Genomic DNA, 15,471 nt, shown 5'->3' on the forward strand with positions numbered 1-15,471 from the left:
CGTACATTGATAGCCTAACTGTGTTCAGTGAGAGCAATTAGCGTAAGATTGAACAGCACAGGGCTGAGTACGCCACTCTGGGGGACGCCACGGTAGCTGTAATGTAAAGAGGTTTGACCGTCTTCAGTGCTCACAAAGAAGGATTGCATTGACAAATAACTACGTATCCAGCGATACATTCGACCACCTACTCCCACGTCTTCGAGAGCGGTGAGAACTGCTTCATGCGTAACGTTGTCATACGCCCCTTTGACGTCTAGGAACAAAAATGCGCAGAGATGCTTACGGTCTTTCTCGTGTTGGACGTAAGTGATCAGGTCGACTACGTTGTCAATCGATGATCGACCACGCCGAAATTCTGCCATGGCATCTGGGTAGATGTTGTTGCACTCCAAGTACCACTTCAAGCGTCCCAACATCATCCTCTCCATAACTTTGCCTACACAGCTTGCCAATGCGATCGGCAGATAAGATGAGAGCTCCAACGGTGACTTGCCTGGCTTCAGAAGTGTAACTAGGCGACTTGTCTTCCAGCTTGTCGGGAGCGTTCCATCTTGCATGGATTTGTTGAACAACTACGGGATTTGTTGTGCAACTACGGTGGCGGCGAGCCGTGCGCGACTCGCTGCCGCCGGTGTGCGCTTTCCAGAGGAGTGCCGTCATAACATTGGTAGACATATGGACGCCCATGCGCGCGCCTTCCCTGTGTAGTCGCCATCTGACACTGCGCTGGAGCCGCTTGATAGCGCCTCTGACTGGCGTTTTCCACTGTGGTATAGCCATGGAGAAGGAGAGTGCAAATGCTGCTCAACGGTGCAGTAGAGCGGAGAAGCTTAACTCATTGGATCCCGAAGTAGTTGCCCGGCAAAATAAATATACATGTGCCACATAATACGTATACCGTGTGTGTGTCATTGGAACAGCTGTAAACATGATATCTGGAAAGCTAAGAATAATCAGCAGAACCTTTGCTAACGCTACGTATATCCTGGCATAGCTGAGCTAATCCACTGCAATTTTTTTATATTTGAAACGAACCCAACAATAATCAAAAGAGAAAAGTGAAACAAACAAAACCACTCGGTACGCCCACGATATAATCCACGTCAGAACTAGAACGGAAGTAAACATATTGCGTTGAGGCTGTTTCACATGCCGCGATTGCAGCGAAAAAAAAATCGTTCCGTTCACCCCATTCGCTCTGTTTGCAACGGCCGCTAAGCGGTTTCGTTACACATGTACTATAAATGCTCCAAAATTTTTTGTAGTACTTCTTACCACCTTTATTTTTTGGCAGACACTGTAGAATTTTTCACATATAATGTAACGAGCTCTGCCTAAATATATTATTAAGTTTCCATATAAGGTAACGAAGAGCACGCGCGTTACTCTAGACCAGTTGCACTTTCCAATCCAACTGTCACAAAACGAGCGCTCAAAAAGGGCGCGCCGCCAATTTCTCGCGACGAAGCGCCGAGATGTCAACGATAAAAAAAGAAAACAAGCATCCAAAGACTCCCCGGGCGCGCGTCTCTCTCCCTCGGAAGCGTAGGTTCGCCGACGAAACCTCCTCACATCGGCGGCCGAGCAAGCCCGAGAACGTTCTCGATGGAAAGGGGCGTGGTGATGCAGGGTTGCGTCATTCGTCGCGAACGGCCCTCATACCATCTTGCCCTTTCCCCAGCCTTCGCTGTGTATCGCACCGACGAAATGATGAGAACTTTCTGGAATCTCGCGCGGAAGGTATTTAATCGAGCAGCCGAGATGGGAGATCAGGAGAAGAAGGAAGTTACCGCCAGAGTGCGCTGGGTATCCCGCCGCGTCTGTCGGTGAAGGTTTTGTCCTTAGTGACAAAGCAGGAGAAGAAGAAAGTATGCGCCAGAGTGCGTAGGGTGTTCCGCCTTGTGGGCGAAGCCTTTTGTCTTCCGTGACAAAGGAGGAGAAGAGGATTTCCACCTGAGGGGTGAAGGCTCGAGCTACAGGCAAGAGTGTGTGTCTACCGCTATCGAGCGAAGACGCGTGGCAACAGCTGCGTGTGTGAAGCCGACGTGTTTCCGGCGAAGAAGTTTGGAGCCTGGAGAGCGGTCAATTGAAGACGCGAGATTTCCTGGAAGAGAAACTTCGGGGGCAGCGGAACGACAACGCTGGACTTTGAGTGAGTGGTTCTCTGGATGAAGAGTATCATCCAGACTTTAGTTCCAAAAACTTTGGACTGAATAAGTTTTCTAACTCTTTAGTCTTTAGTGTCTTGGCTGTTCGATGCATGCGACTGCATTGTTGTGCGTATTGTTGTCTGTGTCCGTTGTTTCAAGTGAGTTTGATTGTACTGTGTAGGACGTTGTTTGTTTGGGGACGTATTGTATGTAACTATTGTGGAGTGTGCATTCTTGTGTATTGTTTTCAATCTGCCATTGTTGAGAATATAATTTTGTTTGTTTATCAACTCTCGGCTCTGACTTGTTCTTTGGGCCACAGCCGGCGTCCGCTGGCGCGCCAAATAGGACCACTTCGAAATTGTCCACGCTTTCGTGGTGCGGTTCGGGGGGCCGATACTCCGGCCCTTGGAATTAGCCCGGCGATCGCCTCCCTAATTAACGGGACCCGTGAAAATTAATCTGGCGTCCGCGACAGGACCTTTTGCTACACAGTGTGTCCAAAGTAGTGAGAAAGAGTCTCGTGTTGTTGATAGTGCTATCGGAATGATTTTGTGTGTTGCTCAGTGTTCTCGTTAACGAGTGCAAGAGAGTGTTCCGATAGCCTGATTTAGGCAGATACTTTTTACACGCGGCAAGACTTCATTTGTGAGACACAATGGATCTCGAAAAGTTAGTAGCTCTTGGTGAGAAAATGGGTCTTTCTGGCGCCGAACTACGGAAGGGGGTAAGCCAGAAGGCAAAAGAAGCGGTGGAGAGAGAGAGGTTGGCAGCTGAGAGAGCGAAAGAAGAAAGAGAGCAGCAATTGAAGTTGGAGCTGGAGAGAGAAAAGTTGGCAGCTGAAAGGGCGAGAGAAGAAAGAGAAGCAAAGGAGCGACAGCTGAAAGAAGAAAGAGAAGCAAAGGAGCGACAGCTGAAAGAAGAAAGAGAAGCGGAGATGGCTGAAAGGGAACGGCAGCAACAGCACGAGATGGAACTCGAGCGGCTCCGTTTGCAACAGCGAAGTGAAACTCCCGTCGAAGCTAGAGTTGAAAGCAGCGAACGGGAAGATCATGGCTTCCGCTTGAACCCAAGCAAGCTGCTCGTAGCGTTCGATGAAAGGAAGGACGACCTTGACGCGTACCTTCACCGATTTGAAACGATTGCGAGGAGCCAGAATTGGTCGGAACATCAAGGGGCAAATGCTTTAGGTACTTGCGTGAGTGGTGAAGCGCTCAGTGTGTACGGTAGGCTGACGCCGACCGATGCAGCCAACTATGCAAAGGTGAAAACTGCTTTGCTGAAGCGATTTAGATTTACTGTGGAAGGATTCCGCGGCAGATTTCGTACAGGAAAGCCAGCTGATGGGGAGACGGCTACGCAGTATGCTGCCCGGCTTTGCCATTATTTCGACAGATGGATTGAACTTTCAGGGACAGCGCAGGAGTACGATGAGCTTAGAGAGCTCCTAATTAGAGAACAATTTCTTACTAGCTGCCACCCAAGCCTGTCGCTGTACTTGAAAGAGAGGAAGGTTGAGTCACTTGAAGGCATGCTTGAATTGGCTGATCAATTCTTGGAAGCGCAAGGTGGCACGAATTGGGCCAGAGTCAAGAAGGAGTGTCCCGAAGATTCGAAGAAATCGGCACCCGAACAAAAGAAGCGTGCACCGGAGAGTGTTCCGCGATGTTTTCTGTGTAACCGAGTGGGTCATCGCGCTAGCAACTGTCGAACTAACTTTACGAGTCCCACGGTCGTAAAATGTTTCAAGTGTGGTCAGACTGGGCACAAAGCAGACGCTTGTCGTAACGGAGTGAGTCAAACTCACCAGGTATCCTGTGTGCTAGCAGCACCGAAATCCGATGGTGATGCCGTCACCGACGGATTCGTAGAGTTGAAAAATGGGGAGAAACTTCCTATTGTGGGTGCTGTAATGACAAAACAGCCAACCAGTGTTACGAAGGGAATGCCAACGCTGCCTGGAAAAGTTGCGGGCAAGAAGATTACGGTGTTAAGAGACACCGGTAGCTCCACGGTTATCGTGCGGAGAAATTTGGTACGGGAAAGTGAGTTGACAGGCAAAACGAAACCAGTTTGCCTAATTGACAGTGCGGTTTGAATGCTTCCCGAAGCAGAAATTGAGGTCAAAACTCCGTACTTGAGCGGGAAGGTTACTGCTCTATGCATGACGACCCCCCTGTACGACCTCGTCATCGGAAACATCGAGGGGGCGCGAGGGCCGAATGATCCGGAATGTTTGGGAAAAGACCCTAAGATAGAGCCCTCGCCAACCCAGCGACCGCGAGATACAGTGAAGGAGCATCCCGTGACGGATCTCACTCAAGCCCAAGGTGAAGCCGCGATGCAAGAGACAGTGAATGAGGAGATAATTGTATTGAATGAGTTCACGTGCTGGGCAGCTGGACTTACGTCGGCACGACCTCAACCGACCGACAGTGTAAAGGTGACGGAGTCGGCCAGCCAGGCCAAGTGTCGTGACATGAACAAGCGGGTGAATAACCGGGCAGGATCGGTTGAGCGTCATGACCCATTAACAATGTCGGAAGTGACAACGATGGCTGAGACGCCGCCTCAGATACCGTCGTTGGAAGGGGATCGCCGGAAAAAAACGAAGAAAAACAATAAGAAGAGATCGAGAGAGCACCGCAAGAAAGGGCGTAAGCGCCGTTCAAGGTACACAGGATAGGTACTGAGGTGGAATCGGAGTGTGTTTGGCAGGGCTGAGTGCCATATGTTGTGTTAATGTTCTTATTATCCTGTGTCACAAGTGTATGTCGACTGAGTCAAAATTTTGTTACAGTGATGTGATGTATAGTATTGTACAATTGTTGTAGTGAGAGAACCTTGTACATTTGTATTGTTTGGAATATGTGATGGAGTGTTGTACTCATGTACCTGTGGTTATATTTCATGTGTTGTGAGATTGAATTGCAATGTACAATTGTATTGAATGATCTATTGTGAATGTGACGTGTCATGAGCGACGGACTATGTTACAGTCTCTGAGAGTGTGGGGACTGTTCGCGCTCGTTTGTGTGGTTTTGAATATTATGAGATAATATTCTTAAAGTGGGGGGCAGTGTCACAAAACGAGCGCTCAAAAAGGGTGCGCCGCCAATTTCTCGCAACGAAGCACCGAGATGTCAACGATAAAAAAAGAAAACAAGCATCCAAAGACTCCCCGGGCGCGCGTCTCTCTCCCTCGGAAGCGTAGGTTCCCCGATGAAACCTCCTCACATCGGCGGCCGAGCAAGCCCGAGAACGTTCTCGATGGAAAGGGGCATGGTGATGCAGGGTTGCGTCATCCGTAGCGGATGGCCCTCGTACAGTCTCGCCCTTTCCCCAGCCTTCGCTGCGTATCGCGCCGACGAAATGATGAGAACTTCTGGAATCTCGCGCGGAAGGTATTTAATCGAGCAGCCGAGATGGGAGATCAGGAGAAGAAGGAAGTTAGCGCCAGAGTGCGTTGGGTATCCCGCCGCGTCTGTCGGTGAGGGTTTTGTCCTTAATGACAAAGCAGGAGAAGAAGAAAGTATGCGCCAGAGTGCATAGGGTGTTCTGCCTTGTGGGCGAAGCCTTTTGTCTTCCGTGACAAAGGAGGAGAAGAGGATTTCCACCTGAGGGGTGAAGGCTCGAGCTACAGGCAAGAGTGTGTGTCTACCGCTATCGAGCGAAGACGCGTGGCAACAGCTGCGTGTGTGAAGCCGACGTGTTTCCGGCGAAGATGTTTGCGGAGCCTGGAGAGCGGTCAATTGAAGACGCGAGGTTTCCTGGAAGAGAAACTTCGGGGGCAGCGGAACGACAACAACGCTGGACTTTGAGTGAGTGGTTCTCTGGATGAAGAGTATCATCCAGACTTTAGTTCCAAAAACTTTGGACTGAATAAGTTTTCTAACTATTTAGTCCTCAAGTGTCTTGGTTGTTCGATGCATGCGACTGCATTGTAGTGCGTATTGTTGTCTGTGTCCGTTGTTTCGAGTGTGGCTGATTGTACTGTGTAGTACATTGTTTGATTGGTGACATATTGTATTCAACTATTGTCGAGTGTGCATACTTGTGTATCGTTTTGATCTGCCATAACTGAGAATATAATTTTGTTTTGTTTATCAACTCTCGGCTCTGACTCTTTCCTTGGGCCACAGCCGGCGTCCGCTGGTGCGCCAAATAGGACCACTTCTAAATTGTCCACGCTTTCATGGTGCGGTTCGGGGGGCCGATACTCCGGCCCTTGGAATTAGCCCGGCGATCACCTCCCTAATTAACGGGACCCGTGACACCAACTCCATTTTGAAATGCGTAACAGCGGCCATAACCAAAACAAAAACGTTGACACTATTTCGGCGGCTTAATGACCCAGCCGTATATTTGGACGGCTCCCGACCAAAAATCACTTCGACGCTGCGATCAGAGCGAAAATTTTACAACAAGCTGATATCCCCGCTGCGGACCACTGCGGCGGGAGTGAACTGGACTGAAAATCGCTACATTTGGTGTCATGTGAAACGGCTTGTTAGGGACATCGCGCAGCGCTGCTGAAACCAGTGTACGCACCTGTCCATAAGTTCCGTGGTGTGGACTGGATGGAGCCTGACTGAGCGCACAATCGTGTACTTCCTTCTCCCAGATGCGAAGCGTCTTATGGTCAAGCTCAATCAGTGTGCGGCGTGACCACCTATACTGCGCATGCGCGCTTCTTCCCCTCTATCTCCTCTACGCTCCTCCTATCTCTCCTCGCAACGCCGACAGCATTTGCTAGAGAGTTTCGTTATTGAAGAAAAAACAGACGGCTATACATTATATATATATATATATATATATATATATATATATATATATATATATATATATATATATATATTGTGCACTATAGGTACCGTTCCTCTCTCTCTTTTTTTTCTTATCGGCCCTGCCATCCCCTTGTGTATGAGCATCGGGTCAATGCTCTAATGGGAGGGGAATAATGCCACCTAGAGTTGTGAGCCGGCAAGCCCTAGTGAGCCAAAAAGGGAAAAGGGAACGAAGAAGTGGGGTAAGCGCCTCGTTTTGAAGATACACGCTCGTGTCTTTCTGCCCCGTTGTTCCTGTCTTGTTTCTACGGCTCTTGGTGCGTGACAATATATATTGCCGCGAACCATGCATTGGGTTTGTTTATTTATGTTTGGTTTTTTCGGCCTGGCTGCGCCGGCCTGTGCTATCACTGTTTTCACAGCGTTTCGAACAAACGCTATCACAGCGTTTCGAACAAACGCTACCGAACAGCGCTTCGAGCGTTCCGAACGAACAGCGTTTCGTACAAACGCTATCACGACGTTCTCGATACAATTCGACTATTCGAGAAACCCTCGCGCCGAGGGATATAAATTCCCACACAGCCGATGCCGCGACATTCGATCGCCGACGCTCACTCGCGTGCACGTCGTTTTGCCGGCCGCTGCTTCGCCGCCTGTGTATTCTTTCAGTTGTTAGGGGAGCACAGGTTCGCTCCAATAAACTTGGTTTCCTTATAGACAACTTTGTCGTCCTTTGCTTCGCTTTGCTTCGTGACAATATATATATATATATATATATATATATATATATATATATATATATATATATATATATATATATATATATATATATATATATATATATATATATATATATATATATATATATATATATATATATATATATATATATATAAAGGTAGGTAGTGCTGGGGGATATTTTTCCTGTGCGTTGTTGAACTAAACATCCGAAACATTCACGCTGAAAGCAGACTGTTGGCATCCGTGTCCAAACGGAGTCTTCTGTCTTTCATCGCCCATTAGCGGCGATTGCCATGTTCCAGTAGGAAACATTGGCCCACCACTGCGTGCTTTGCGCCTCTCCAGGTTTCTCCAACGCGATGAGCGCCGGCGTCAACGCCTCCACCAGTGCGCCATAGAGAAATAAAAAAGGTGAAGAGTGGACACTCCCGTAGACCCCAGCGGCCCAATCGACTCTAGCACACCTAGTGGTTGATGAGAGCAAGTGGCTTGCGCTTCCGGTTTCGGTTTCACTGGCGCAACGTTTGAATTACTTTGCATAACCGACGTTTGGCTATGTCGTAAGTTCATAATTTCAGACCACTATTCATCGCCCAAATGGATAGTTTTTGTAGGTCGTTTTGATTTAGCGATTCCCTGTTTTGTTTTGTTCAGTGGTTCGTGCGAATCGGTCGTGACGTAATTTTTATTTTGATTAAGTTATAAAAAAAAGAGATGCAGGTAATGATAATTCACTATCGTTTTATTCATCGCGCTTGTGTTTTTCTTTTGGAACAAGTGATCAATGTATATATCAGTCAAAGAAACAGAGCATCCGCAATGTTTTATTCAAAGGCAAGGTAGAGTATGAGAATATAAAAAGCACAATATGACAAAGGTAGACAACAAATGCATCTCGCCTTACAAATAAATTGTAACAAATATTGTAACAAATACATAGAGAACACAGACAACGCACACATCGCTAGAGTTGGCAGAAGCCGAGAAACTGGTGAAGTATGACACACCGGGCCAGTGGGTAACTAAGGATCTATGGCAAAAACATAGCGCACAATGCTGATGAAGAAGGAAGAAGTGACATATACACAGCAATGAAGTCGCGAATCACGCCTGGGCTTAACTGAAATAATGCATAGAAAAAAAGAGCGCACAGAAACCACACGACACAATATAACAGAAAGGCAAAGGTGCAGTGTGCTGGCTGTGCTTAAGAACAGCTAGTCCAAAATGAAAAAAAGCAGACTTGATGCCTGCTTGTCCTCAGAAAGGTAGGGCTTTGCAGCTTGCTCACTACGTGAAAGACAAACTTTATGCTACAACACTGGCAGGTCTTGTGGCTTTTGTTATGCGTCGCCTTCATCAAAAACTTAAGATCCCAAGTGATTTGCGTTTGGGTGTTGCTGTGACGCTTGCGAGCTAAAATAGATTGTAGTCATCACTTTATCCAGAATTGTGGACTTTAATTGGTGCTACGAGAGCGGTATTACAGGGCTAATAAATAGCAGAAGGAAACCACTTTGGCTCATTATTTTTCACAAAGGCTCTACATCGTACGTTATCACTCACAAGCTATATAAAAATAAAATGGCAGCGTCCGCAGCCCCATCAAACACTACAAGTTTGGGTATTCTTTTGAAAATTTTGATGGGCAAGATGAGGAGGTTGATGAGAAGCTAAAATACGAAAAGCGTGATAACATGAACCGTGCCCACTTCATACTGTGTTCCTTACCCGCTCGAAGACATTTCAACAAGCGGTTTTGTTATCGATATATTACTTGAGCTGGAGAGATAAAGCATACACAGTGACCAAGCGACCCACAGTAAAGTGTACAGTTCGCCCGTATTTGCTACAAAAAATACAGACAGGATGCCCAACATTCTTTTTAAGGTTATGCAAATCACTTCGAGCGAATACACAGTGTTTGTACTCCTCATAGCGGGTAACCAAAACAATGAATGCAACGAAGGAGTGGTTAGTCCAGTTGAACTGAATATAAGCATATAAGACCATAATGAAGTCTGCTGTAACGAAGTAATAACATAACAAAGCTATTGCAGGATTCGGCTCAACTCCAATACTTTAGTGTAAACCCGCCGCTAATTGCTAACCTTTGAACTTGTCAAGCTGCATGCCCGAGATTGAAGACTGGAACCTAACCCTGTCTAAGTTTCGGTTCACAAAACGCACATGCCAACATAAACGAACCCGGCAAAACATTTTCAGAAACTTAGCGCGACACCCAGCAGAGCAGAAATGAAAATCGCCAACACTTGACAGATGGTGATACAAAACATCGCACACTTTCAGGTGATGTGCAGTGGCCTCAATTATGGCAAGAAAGCGAGATTCAAGTTGTTGTACGTATGCAAAAGCTGCTTCTGATGGCACAGTGAGATTCCCAAAAAGTTTGCTGGGGACGAGGTATGCTTTGAGCATTGTGAAATACTGGTGGGTACCCTTAAGCGTCTCACTGTCGTCTTTCAGTAACTGTGGGCAACTGCAACCGTCACATGCATTCCGAAGGAAGTGTTTGATGAGAAAACCAGCTACATAATATGCAGCGGAGTCATCGATAATATGGGAGTGAATGTTTGTCGCAAGTTCAGAGAGATCGTCTAGAGCGGGAAAGTCGTCAGGCTGTGGCTGTGCACACTCCTCATTATCCACAAGAGACGCACTGGTGAGGGAGAATGGCGACAGCTGTTCCTGGAGGAGGTCACATTCATCATCCTCGACATTTCCGTATTCTGACAGCTTGAAGAGTTTTCTTATGCAGATGTGCTTCAGGCCACAAATAAATTGTGCTACATTGGGGTTGGTGTTGCAACCCTGTTTTTGCCTAATGTGGCCAAATATGTTCTCCAGAGGATCCTGTTGAAGCCTGCGTGTTAACAGGTATTCAAAATTGTAATTTTTGGAGAGGTCGTCCCATAGTTGACAAATTGCCTGAATTGTAATTTGCCAACCTACGATGGTTTGTGGTTGACGTCTGCCAACAAACTGCCATGATGCAATCCAGGGAAGCTGGCCTCGGAGGAAGTCAATCAGCTCTGAATCATTTTTCATGATTGCATGCCGCAGCTTTTGCGAAGTTCTTTTTTTACTCGAGCTGTTCAAGGCATCGAAAATCCTGTCCATACGATCACAAAATTGAGCTGTAGTGATGGCCGAGGCAGGCAGCACCTTCGCATACACCATTGCCGTGATAGCAATCGAAACTGATGCACTGAAGACCTGAGTTGCTCTGCTGACCTTCATATTAGAAAAAGGTTTCTGATGAACGTGCCGTTCAGTCAACTTTGGAGCCAATCGCAACCGCAACTCATGTGAGGATTGGTAAAGGCTTACAATGTGCGACCAGTTAACGATGTCATCCCCAATGTATAACTTGTGTGCTTGGACATTATTGCGCGTTGTTTTAATTAAATGCGGAACATCAAAAATGTAATATACCCGCTCACCATTAACTTCAAAAAAAGGCTTTGCTACAGTCACTTTTAGTTGGTTAGCGAGACTTACATTTGAACTGCCCTGGTCACAAATGACTGCTTTCACTGCAATATTAATGCTCCTAAGCTCCAAAATGAGTGACACCAGCAAGTTATGCATAACAGATGATGGTGTTGATGTGTGCCCTATAGTAAAAGCAACCGGTTGAACCCACTTTCTCGAAACACCAACAAGAAGAAAAACCAGTGCTCGATCAGCGATGGTTGAAGTGCGATGAGTGCCATCATCTGTAAAACCCTGGACAACGTCTCTTGAAGCATCATAGTACAAATTCTTTTTGAGTGCTATTTCGTCGAAAACTAAAGCGCACACTCGGTCCCGTTCATTCCAAGCTTGAGTATTTGTTGCAATGGAAGAAAGGATTCCTGGAATTATGCCTGGAGTCATCTTTACATTAGCTAGCCACCTCCTTAATGAACGCCGGGAGGGCAAAGAAAAATACGGAGCCAGAAATCGGTATGCTCGCGGACCTCGGAAGTTTAAGTGAAGAGCGAATTTCTTGAACCACACGGGAAACCGCTTGCCCTTGCATTTGGGCCTCAAGCGAACATGTGCAGAAAGAAGTTTAAAAACCTCCTCGGTGACGTGCGGTCGGATAACTTCAAGGGCCTTCGTAGTCGATGACGGTGCTTGGTGAGGCTGTCTCTGCAGTCTTTTGATAGTTTTCCGCTGTGCTGCTACTTTGGCTTGCAGATGTTTAATGGTTTGCTTGTACTTCATTGATGGAGACATTGTCGCTGGCACACAGGAACGCACTGCAATAAACAAAAAAATTGATGTAAAAGCGAAGAACAACTAATCCCATACGAGCACTTTCCTCGCTCTTTCAGACCCAAGGTCTGAAACTTTCTGTGGTACAAAGTTTTCGATTCCACTACCTAAAAACAAACCATTCACAATGTTGACAATGCACAAAAAAAATGAAAATCACTGAGAGCCCACCCTTACATTTTGTAAGTGCACACGTAGTGTCCTTTTGAGGATAGTTTCCTCAGAATGTCCTAAACATAAAATAGCACATTAAAAACTGCTGCAATAAAAGCATAGTCACCATTTTCTCTAAGGCACTCAGGCGTGGAGCTGTTGGCGGAGACGTCTTCTGGAGGGTCTTGTGAAGCTTGTTCAGTGCCTCGGACAATGCTGTCGGAACAATCTTGCGAGCGGCCTGCGGAAGTCTCTATATCAATCCACTCTGGTGTTGAAGTGAACATACAACTTACCGGCCACACAAGTTCCTTTTGTGACAGCTGAACGACTGGTTAAGGTTTTCTCCGGCAAGACGAAATCATCAGAAATTCTTTCACCAGCTACAAGGGAGCTGCCACCTGCAGAGGTTTGGTCAACAGTCAATTTGGGTAAAAAAAAAAAGAAATCGCGACACTGAACGCACCCTGTTCATCGGGGCACCTCAATGTGTGGGAGCCGCTTTCTGAAGCCTCTACCGCAGGTCCTGAAGAGATGAAATTACGACAATGTGTCAGTAAGAGGCTTATAATAACACAAACTGAAGCTCATCCGCACCTTGCAGTGCAGCTTCTGCAGCCATGTCACAGTCACTACTTGAAGCGACGCTCAGAGAACCTGCATATATGTGCAGTTGGTACAAGTTACAAAGCTTGTAGCATGGGGAAGCTTAAACAGCTCTTTCAAACGCATAAATTGGTCGAACGTGGAAGAAAAGAGACGGCACCAACTAGGAAACAAGTAATTTGTGATTTTTGGAATTATCAACAGTGGCAGCTTTCACTGATGAAAGGTATACGTACATGTGCACTCAGGCTTGAAGATAACGTGAAATAGCCCTTTAAAGTCTTTCAAAACAAGTTGCGCAGGTCCAGAGCATCAAAAAATGACAGAAATGTAAAGCTGCTGTTAGGAAGGTAATAGCCCACAATTCACAGAACTTAAGACTTTCCAAGTGTTACTTCTGTAGTGAGGTTTCTCTATCGGCTACAGAGATCTTCACGGTTAACTGTCGCCACTGATTCAATACAAGTGGCTGCTATTGCACATATTTGAGTTTCAGTCAATCACTTACATGGTGCAGCTGGTTGCACACTGGGAACAGCCATTCTTGTAAGCCTTGTGTGCCCAGGGTCCATGAAACTTTGAGCAGTAAAATGGTCGCTACAAACCCTGTACGTTGCGTACAATAGGCTGGCCGGCTTACTCAGGAGATCATCGCGTCCAGCATACTGCATCCATGCTTTCATCCTGCATTGGCAATGAACTATCAGCTGAAAGGGGAAGTGCTTGAATAGTGATTTTTTATTGTTACCCTCACTTAGCAAGTACGAACAGTAAGCCTACAGACATGCAAACCATACAAAAGCTTTAACACACCTGCCGTCCCGTGGTACGCGGAAGAAACTCGTCCCAGGCTTCTTGTGGGTTCTGCCATTGTTGAAGCACCACGATACACAGCAGTAGCTGCCGTAGCTTGGACCGCCGGACGGCATGGCGTCAGCGCGGTCTGAAAATGTTAGTAAGTGGATGCTTCGCTGTCAAATTACAAAAAAGATATGTGCACGTCATAAGTGTACCAGCAAACCCCTTTGAATGATTAGCTAATCGATGCACAATACAAAACCAGTGATACATCTCTGACCCATAAAACTCTGACTTACAAAGATATACGTCAAGACCACGAACAAAGATCTTCAGAAGTTTCCAGGCCGCTATCCCTTGTAATGCAATGGTATCGCGGCCTGGGAACATTAGAACACCTTCGTGCGTACGCAGTATCAGCAGTACATTGGGAAGAAAAATCGTAGTTGAAATTTGTGCGGTAAAATTATATTGGAAACGTCAAAAAAATTTGTGGGCAGCTTGCACTAGTGGCACAAGGCTAGCGAAGAAACGAAGATGATGGCCACTTGGCTAGTCCAGATTTGCCTCCGGCACACCAAGAATTATTCGTGTTCCGAGCCTTCGGGAAATGCGTCGTGAAGCATGCGAGGCCCAACAAACGCTTCTCAATATTTTGCACCGAGCCTACGACCTAGCTGCCCAGCTATGCTCAGCGCACAGACGCTCGCGTCCGTGGCAGACGCAGCACGCGTCGCCTCGGCTTGACGCCGTGCCGCCTTTTCTATACTGCATACGTTGCACAATGTTCCCGTCTAACCGCCGCATAGAGCCACAAACTTTCTTTTTAGCGAACCTCCCAGTCCTTACAAGCTTCAGAAAAAGGTTACAACTGCGTGAATGACACGCCACGTAAGAAACAAACTCGCACACACGAAGCGCAACGTGTGTGTGTGCATCTTTCTATGTTTGTTGCATGGTGTCTTTTTCGCGCAGGCGTAACCGTTTTCTGAAAAAATGACCCAACAAGACCAACAACATGTCATTCAACAAGCTTCGCTTGAAAACGTGCCTCACCTGTTATCTCACGCTTGAAAACGCCGACGCAGCCGACGTTGACGAAAGCGACGAAAGCGTCTCGCTGTCAGTCATGCATGGGCTTGTCGCTGGATAGATGGTGTTTATGACAGTACGGCTGAAGAAAAATAATCGCGTAAGGTGTGTTGAATAAATCGTTTTTATGTATAAAGAACATACCAAATTTGGGCGTGTAATTATTAATTTGTGAAAACAATTCTGTTGCATTGATTATAACTGTGTTTTTTTTTTGCGCTTGCGCCCTCTGACGTGTGGTGGGAGCACTAGTTCGTTACGTAGTCGTGACGCACTTCCTGAGGCCAGGTTTCGCGGAGTGTCCGCTCTTGTCTTCTTCTTTCTCTATGAGTGCGCTGCTTCGCATCTACACATGGTTCTCTGTAGCGGGAGATGGAGTAATTTTTTTTTTCTTTTTGCGCTGACCGTCATGCGCACAACACCGTTGCTAACGATTGAGTCACGCAATACGCTAGCTGTTCGTGTTTCATTTGACGATAGTACATATATTTTTTTATCAGTTTGTTGAAGCCGACAATTGTGATTCGTGTTTGAGGCGGCAGCTAAGGCTTTCCCTTTATATAACTCTCTACTCAAAAATTGGAGTGCAGGTTTCAGGCATTCTGTAGTTCAGTATCGGTAGATAATGACTGATATGTGGGGTTTAACGTCCCGAAAGAGCCACATGATTATGAGAGACGCCGTAGTGGAGGGCTCTGGTAATTTAGACAATCCGGGGTTCTTGAACGTGCACCCAAATCTGAGCGCACGGGTTTACAGCATTTTCGCTTCCATCGAAAATGCAGCCGCCGCTGCCGGGATTCGATCCCGCGACCTGCGGGTCAGCAGCCGAGTACCTTAGCCATTAGACCACC

The 15,471-nt window shown here is 46.7% G+C and overlaps 2 protein-coding genes across 3 annotated transcripts in view; one reads left to right on the plus strand and one right to left on the minus strand.

The window, feature by feature from the left end:
* The window catches only part of LOC142817483 (uncharacterized), a 29,488-nt gene that overhangs the window by 10,466 nt on the left and 3,551 nt on the right, over positions 1 to 15,471 (plus strand). The gene's annotated exons all lie outside the window — the stretch shown is intronic.
* Positions 8,406 to 14,925, minus strand: LOC142817768 (uncharacterized). 2 transcript variants are annotated; one of them, XM_075895377.1, is made up of 8 exons: positions 14,582 to 14,858; positions 13,541 to 13,670; positions 13,236 to 13,411; positions 12,719 to 12,778; positions 12,588 to 12,647; positions 12,418 to 12,522; positions 12,249 to 12,362; positions 8,406 to 11,952 (listed from the first exon to the last, which is right to left on the minus strand). In XM_075895377.1, exons 2-8 carry the CDS (start codon positions 13,654 to 13,656, stop codon positions 9,791 to 9,793), a joined length of 2,793 nt encoding a protein of 930 aa, XP_075751492.1. In that variant the 5' UTR covers positions 13,657 to 13,670; positions 14,582 to 14,858; the 3' UTR covers positions 8,406 to 9,790. The 2 variants fall into 2 exon arrangements, with proteins under 2 accessions (XP_075751492.1, XP_075751493.1); XM_075895378.1 differs by having other exon boundaries at positions 11,918 to 11,952; positions 12,249 to 12,522; positions 14,582 to 14,925.

The sequence above is a fragment of the Rhipicephalus microplus genome, chromosome 5 (assembly GCF_043290135.1).
Source record: "Rhipicephalus microplus isolate Deutch F79 chromosome 5, USDA_Rmic, whole genome shotgun sequence".
Taxonomy (NCBI): Eukaryota; Metazoa; Arthropoda; class Arachnida; order Ixodida; family Ixodidae; genus Rhipicephalus; species Rhipicephalus microplus.